This window comes from Adiantum capillus-veneris, chromosome 26 (assembly GCF_014529385.1).
Source record: "Adiantum capillus-veneris isolate H3 chromosome 26, ASM1452938v2, whole genome shotgun sequence".
Taxonomy (NCBI): domain Eukaryota; kingdom Viridiplantae; phylum Streptophyta; class Polypodiopsida; order Polypodiales; family Pteridaceae; genus Adiantum; species Adiantum capillus-veneris.
This window is the reverse complement of record NC_140956.1, coordinates 40784854-40792808: the sequence shown is the minus strand read 5'-3', so window position 1 is coordinate 40792808 and position 7955 is coordinate 40784854. Positions and strand designations below refer to the sequence as shown.

At 42.4% G+C, this 7955-nt stretch overlaps 1 protein-coding gene across 1 annotated transcript; it reads right to left on the bottom strand.

The window, feature by feature from the left end:
* Positions 1 to 533: 533 nt before the first annotated feature.
* LOC147423312 (protein neprosin-like) lies at positions 534 to 7067 on the bottom strand. Its single transcript, XM_086502250.1, has 8 exons — positions 4880 to 7067; positions 4576 to 4662; positions 3974 to 4285; positions 3421 to 3585; positions 3103 to 3156; positions 2748 to 2894; positions 1738 to 1965; positions 534 to 1570 (listed from the first exon to the last, which is right to left on the bottom strand). Exons 1-8 carry the CDS (start codon positions 5297 to 5299, stop codon positions 1418 to 1420), a joined length of 1566 nt encoding a protein of 521 aa, XP_086358376.1. The 5' UTR covers positions 5300 to 7067; the 3' UTR covers positions 534 to 1417.
* Between the last annotated feature and the right edge of the window lie 888 nt (positions 7068 to 7955).

Here is a 7955-nt window from a genome sequence, read left to right as displayed (position 1 = left end):
AGTTCTCTGTTCTCCATCACACCACTGGGGGTTTATTCAAGACCCCATGGGATATAGTGTTGAGGACTATCCAGTGCCCAATGCCTTTATAAGGGTAGTGTAGGTTCTTTAATAAAAAGCCTTTAAAAAATTTCTTCCAAATTCACAAAACAAGCAAGTTTTCAAGGCACAGATCTTATTGTCTAGCTTTATCCTCCTTTTCATCCGATTTGGAATCTTTTTTAGGCAAGCACTAATGTGATCAGAGACACAATGATGGTGCTTTGTAGATCTAGGATTCTTTGTGACAATTGCCATCTATGAGCAAAATGTACAGCTAGAATTCTTTTTGACATTGCAGTTCATGAGCAAAATTGACAGCTGGTTGAAGCATCCAAATCAAAGAGAGATAGTGTTCTTTAGAATGAATGAACTCTAGTGGTATGGCTGTATCATGCGTACACAGAAGACTAGTGCTAAGCCTACTGGCTAGGCTAATTATGTTTCTTTCATCAGCCCAGACTCAAACAAACGTCCATGCTTTGGAGTTGCCCTTGCCATGAATCCTCATCCTTGAATTGCTTTGGGACTACCTCAATGTCCCTCCAAAATTTTAACACATGGTTTCTCACGTCGGTCGTGGGGATGCTTATCTCCAGGGGAAGTTGTCTCTCTAGTATCTGGGTTCATGGGCAAGTTCAAAACATGGCTGTCACGGAGATGCCTATGCATCCTGCTAGATGTATATGGCCTTGTTCCAATCATGATACATCACATCCCCCACCTTGGAAGGGAAAGCCATCAGGCCCATTTATGTAACCCTACTTGGTTAGCACAGCACCAATTTCTACAATATTGAATGTAGAGAGAGCCACATGGTCGAATCGTGACCCTTGATTGTGGCAATCAAGGCCTTTGTTTGAAGAAGAAGATCCTTTTAGGGGGGCTTTGGGGGTGGGTGGTTGCTCATGGTCATGTGTATTCACTCTATACTCCGTATCGATAACATATATTTTAAAGAAATTGCGGTAAGCGAGAGCTCAAGCATAGATCCTTGAATCGTTGAGCTTGTTATATATGTGCCCACAATAGTTGATGGATCCCTCAACTTGAGCTCTTTCAATTGAATTGAAGTTACTCTATAATGGATCCCTTTCAAGTAATGAGATCAGCATAGAGAACCTATGGGTGTTCTCTTCTTGTCTGATCTCTATCAAAGGGATTCTATAAACTCATATATATATATACATCCCATGTCCTCCTCTAGGAAAGCTTCAGAAAATCATATTGTGAGCCCCCCTTTGAATGCAGCATACATGAAAACCAATCAAGCTGACTGTGAATGTGGGCCAAGCAAGCTATCTTTGTTTTTGCAGGGTATGTAGGAGGCTTCACTGGTGATGCGGTGTTTTTTGAGTAATTGTAGTTTGCTATCTGGTCATAAGCACAGTTGATTGCGGCCAGGTCCCCCAAAGTAGAAGGCAGCTCCCCATGTGGGATCTTGCATGCTCTTGATGTCGTAGCAATGTGGATTCTCGGCAAGTGTTTGCACATCAGTCATGGGCTGTAGGTTGTTGCTAGAATCCACCACCTGATTGAATCATCATTGTTAAAAGAAGGAAATTGTGAATAATCGATGTTATTGTTGCAGGTACATGATGTGCTCTAGAGTTGACATGTGCAAGAGATCTACACACACACATACACAAACATTTGTATATGAAGAGAAAAGGAAAAAGCTTGTTTTTGAGTCTTGACCTGCAAGCTGTGGAAGAAGCTAGCTGCACCAAATCCGCCCTCTGCAAAATGGCCGCTGCCCATTTGGGTGCCTGTGTGCCGGCCATCAGGGCGGGAGTTCACAACCTCTCCTCCCCACTCCACCATGTTGGCCGCGTAGTCCGATAGGTGCGAAAAGAGCTCCGCTGGCCAGTAACCCACTATATGTGAACCCTCGAATGCCATCCACCAGTTTCCTTGCCTAGGATCCTGTTATAATTCACCCACAAGTCGATCTTGTAAGGTAGAACAGAACAAGACTTACAGAACAAACATAAATGGATTCACAACAACTCTTTGTTGCATGTCAAAAAGGCATCCATGCAGAGACTTATTCATGAAAACCAGACTGTAATGCACAGTTAAGAGTAGTGTGCATGCATGTATGCATAGTAGCCACAGAATTTTGAAATGGGAAAGTTTTGAAAGGGTTTTGTCATGTCGGAAAAGCAATCCGAGAGGTTTCGTAAAAACTTCCAACAGAATCACTGACATGAATACATAGACACTAAATAATGATGCACATTGGTACATGTCAAAGTACACATTGAATAAGGTGTAATATGTGGTAGATTCATGGCTTATTTGAAAGATGAAACTTCAAATAGAAGAAGGGGAAGAGAAGAGAGACTTTTACATCCTAAGAACAATCCCAAGAGACTAAAGATCTATCCGAGTCTTGAACTCAAGACCTGATACTTCTGAGGGTACTGATATAACCAATCTACCACACGCGGGTGATAGAAGAGAAGGTAACTCACAAGGGAAAATTTTCCCTTCAAAGAAACCCAAAGTTTTGTTCAAAAACTTCACTTCAGGAAACAGATTCTTGGCAACTTTGCATGTCTGAATTTGTATTGAGTATATGCACATGCACATACCTTCACAATGTGCATGCATTTATATACAAAATGCATTAACGGCGCAAGTCCACCATATGCAGAGTGACCCATGAGTACAGAAATTATAATGAAGTAGCAAGATAAGCCAACCTTCCAAATCATGATCTCAATTTGGTATTGGCTGCTGCCAACTCTGGAAACAGGGGAAATGGCCGCACCGATGGCGACCGTGTCACTAGTCTGCACAAATCCGGAGCACAAGAGATTGTAGCAGCCAGTAGCTTCATACCCATCTGTCTGATGGATATCACACCATCCATTGCAACTGATTAGCATGAAAATGTCTCGTATGCATTCATTAAATCAATTATCAACAAAGAATATGTGAGAAGTTAGGATGAGGTTTAAGCCCATTACACTATACTCTTATCTAATCAAAATACAAGAAAAACACCACATGGGCTTCTCTGAAACAGCTTATAACAAAACTAGAGCAGAGGTATACCGTCCAGTATATGAACAATCTTGGGCTTCCATCCCCGTAAAGCTCCGGGCTGACCTGCCCATATACAACGCACAAATCTTCAGATCTTGCATCCTGAATACTATATTCTGAAGCCGCTAGACTTCTGTGGAACATTACATGTGCAGCTATGCAGGTTTCATATGACATTATAGATCAGCCATTTACTGATGCAGATTTACAAGATGTAATTCTGCTATGACATTTAGGGTCTCTGCAAGCTCATGCTTTACAGTTTAAAAAAAATAGTTCCAATGGAAATGCATGATCATGAAATGAAAGAATAGCAAGTGGGAGGACCTGCCATCCTGCTTCAATGCTGTTGAGGTCGCCATCGAAGGAGCCTCCGAGGATCCACATCTGGGAGAGGCTAAATTCATTAGAGGTCTCCACCCATGGATCCCACACACTCAGAACTGCACTGGCACCATACACATCTTGCTTCTCCACGTATGCTATTGCATGCTGTCACAAAATTTTGAGAATCACTAGATGAAATCCCATTGAAAACCTCATATTATCTAGCCCCTTGGAGCTTTGATTGCTCTCAATAACCATCAAAGACCTCTTATACAAAGAAATAATCAAACAAAACCCAGAGCAATAGATCTTCACTCGCTCCCTCTTATTTTGCTCTTGAATTTCCGGTCAAATACCTTTCCTTACTGATGGAATTTATCGACATGCTGGTGCAGCAGCCAACAAGCCATATGTTTTGTACCCATGCATACATTTGTTGAATCTCAATGAGAGATTCAGTGCAAGTCATCTATGTACTCTCTTTACTACTGCCTGAATTACAATCAAGGGAATCTGGTTCACGTGATCTATATTATTGAATTGGACCCATTACCTCATGATCAGTAGACCCGTCTCCATTAATATAGATGCTTGCCAGGGGATCATCAGCAGCATTCACTCTATTAGCTTTTGAAGATGAGTTGGTCCTTGGTGGCTTGTGTGTCTTCTTGCCATAGGCTGTAGGTGCAGAATTTGAGGTGGCCCACCGCATGAGGTCTTCCTCTGATGTTCGTCGGACAGGGATAGTACCTGAGGGACAGCTACCATGATGATGCCAGGTTTGGGGCACTGAAATTGGTCTTCTTATCCTGTGCCTTGGCGGCCTTGAGCCTTTTAGTCTGCTAGGAAATGAGCTTGGGAAAGTCTGTTAACACCACATAATACAAAGCATCAAGTTCCCTGAAGAAGCTTCAGACAAACAACCGAGTGCATGTATTTACATTGTGTACATGTATTCATGTCCTTCGTGTATGCCTGTACGTGTGTTTGTATGTCTCTTTGTATGTGTATATGTATGTATGTAGGTTGGTATAGTGCTTGCAGCATTTCTCTGTTGGAAAGTTTTTTAGTATGAGACATTTGTACCATCACGCCCGCCTGCACATGCACATAGACACGGCAAAATGCTGCTAAAACGACATGCAAATAACTTGCCTCAAAGTTGTGGTCCTTGAGAAGTGGATGATCAAATGCAGGTTGCTTGTCTTTGGCCACACAGTCTATAATGTCTCCATCTGCACTCTACACAGAAAAATAGAAAGGTTGCTACCAAACCATTGAAAGGCACTCCTTTGGTATAAACTTAAATCACAAGAACAAATAGCCACTGAAATCAAGCATGGTGAGCAACAGTATTTAAGCTAAATACTCCTCTCTCTCTCTCTCTCTCTCTCTCTCTCTCTCTCTCTCTCTCTCTCACACACACACACACACACACACACACACAAATGTTGATTACCTGAATGCTTTTGACTGGTTTCTTGTTGATTGACCTGAGTAGTTGCCTTCGCAACACGGAAATTTGGACTTTCGCAGCTTCTTCATAACCTGAATTATTGCTTGGGAGACTCCACGGCAAGCTTTTCGCAGTTTGGTTAACGTCTTGAACCTGTTGTAAATGATTTAGAGAACCTGCATTCGCCAAATCTGACGCTATGGGCTGCATCGAACGCCGACTCTCTTGAGCAAGGGTCAAGCTGAGAAGATTTGCAAGTAGAAACAAGACTACATTGAGAAGTTTCGTAGAATATGTAGTGGTGAAGCCTGCAATTAGCCTGCTATTCATCATCAGCTGTCCTTTCTTGGTATTCACTCTGATGATCATGATTGAGTACTTCTGCTGGCCAAAGATGGAAGTAAGTACTACAGAGCTCGACATTCACGGTTTTTCTTCAAACACTCCTCCATACATCCCCACATTAGAGCTAACCCTTGGCATGATAAATTATAACCTTCTATACTTTGGAAGAAGTTTCTGAACATTCTTGCCTTGTTACAATCGAGCTCCATTTTAGTGGCAACTGGAGGTGCATCGCTCCTTTTTTGTCATCTCTAGCAGAGCAAATTGCGGCTCCATTTTGATCACCAATTGAGCAGAGATATACCACACTTATGTTATGGCTGATGTGAGCAAGCTTTTGATCAATGATGACAAAGAGCGCTTCAAATGCATTCCATTACTGATCAGATGAAATTGCTTTGAGGGTAAATTACAGTTTCCCAGCAGAAAGTGATAGATTGGTAGCTTGCTCTTTGATCCAATGCCGCTATTCTTTCTGAGTATCTCGAAGCAGTGCCACTTTGGCTTGAAAATGCAGCAATGTCCTCTGAAAAGAAGATTGAGACAATTGCAACAGTGCTTATGTATTTTCAGCTGTTGGTCAAATTTTTCCAATCCCTAAGAAAAAGAGAGGATGCCACTGTTGCCATATTGGTTCCAAAAGGAGAGGTTGTCAAAAGGCTCACTCAATGGGTCACAAATGTGCTGTAAGCATTTTGCACACTAATGGCATGTATTGGGAGGGAAAAAAAAGTGGATTTGATCACCACAGTTCATGCAAGTATTCAAAATGTTCCCTAGATTTGAATCTATGTGGAGGGAGATCACGCTAAACTGCCAAAGGGGTTGTGTTAATGCTCATGAAGGCATGCTTCTGCAACACCACCGGAGGGAGCTCTGAAGCATTGGCAGAATTTGCAATATGGTGTATGTTTGAGTGTGAGGATGTGCAATGTTTAAGGCGGCTCTATACTCAGTTGAGCTGCTATATTGTGGAGCTAAAGTGATCAAAAGAGTCCGGACTAACTGCGGCACTAGCTAGCAAGATGATGATGTGGGTGTGTTCGCCGCTAGCACTACGGCGCGATTGCGACACAACCACCTTTCACTGTTAGATGTCTTTAGCCACTGTTACAAGCATCCAATCCTCATCAATGGATGATGAAGAAACAGAAAGGCAATCTAGTGTTCAAGGCACATGTGTGTGTGTGTGTGTGTGTGTGTGTGTGTGTGTCCGCTAGAGAGAGAGAAAGAAAGAGAGAGTAGCCATGAGCACCATTGTTTCATAATGCTTAGCACAGACATAGAGCAATCAATGCATATGTGAAAAACACCCTGCGTTGTGGTAATAACATGGGCACAGGTCATATGATAAAAGTTTTGTTTTCACCATTGTGTGCAGGGCATTCAAGTTTAGCTGTATAAAAGTGACGCCCACAAGAGGAAAACCCAATGGTTAATGTACAGAGGGTTGGAGGGAATATGCCCCTCCCATTAGCCTGTATATCAAATCAGAGCAGAGAAAGCGAGAAGCGAATCTAATGTTTTCCGATGCAAGAAAGAAGAGGAGTGTGTGAGAGATTTGGGTGCGTGTGTGTGTGTCTGTGTGAGAGAGAGAGAGAGGCTTTTGGTAGGAAGCTGCACCCAGTTCTTTCAAAAGAGCAAGCAAGCTATGGCATTGGCACATGAGGACACCTGAGATGAATGTACAGAGCTTGAAGTTTGCAAATGGGTTGCGCAAAACTTACTCCAACACTAGAGTGTGTGCGTGAGCGCGCGCGCGTGTGTGTATGTGTGTGAGAGAGAGAGAGAGAGAGAGAGAGAGAGAGAGAGAGGAGAGAGTTTGAAAATGTGAGCTTCTTTTATCCATTTGAAGCTATGACCTCCTTTGAGGCTCTGAGGGGCTTGAAAGCTATGTTTGTGGCACCCTCCTCTTAGGCTAACATGTGAGAGAGACAGAGACCAACCCACTTTTCTCCATTGCTCCAATCTGTGTGTGTGTGTGTGTGTGTGAGAGAGAGAGAGAGAGAGAGAGAGAGTCTTTTAGTCTAGAGAATCAGAAGAGATCACCTAAGCAAGAGTCAGCAAGACAACTCCCACAGAGAACATTTATGGTGAGCATAAGTACCACATATTGTGTAGATCACACCCTGCTTTAAAAATTTACCCTCTTTTATTATTTTATCCCCCATAACCTCAACCTCCCCTTTTAATGCTTAGCTGTGCTGTCCAATAAAAGCCTAGCAAGGGGGGGAGCAAGCCATGAAGAGGGGATTAAACTAAACATGGGCCTCCATCCTCCATGTTTGCAAAGTTCAAACTACATGCACCCACCTGGCAACAAGAGTGTTCAATGGACTTGCCATTGCTTTTTACAGCACAACACAGTGACACCCCTTCTCATCTTTCCACACCACACCTCTAAGTTAGCAAGGTTTCACACATTGCGTAATTTTAGTTATATGCTGATGTCAAATAACTAAGCCTTTCTTTTCGTAACTATGCCTCTTTTGGCATACGATACTATGCTCAAAACTAAGCCTTTTGGCATTCTGTGTGTAGTCGCACTAGTCGGTCATGCGATAGATGACTCCACCCCAGTGCTCAAAATAAACTATTTTCTAACAACTTGGAAACCTACAAGGGATTTTTTTTGAGGTAAATTGACTATATTTGAAGATTATATTAATAAGTTTCTACAATTTTGTAGGTTTCCTTACCTTCAAATTGAAGATCTAGAGGTAATTAATCTCAA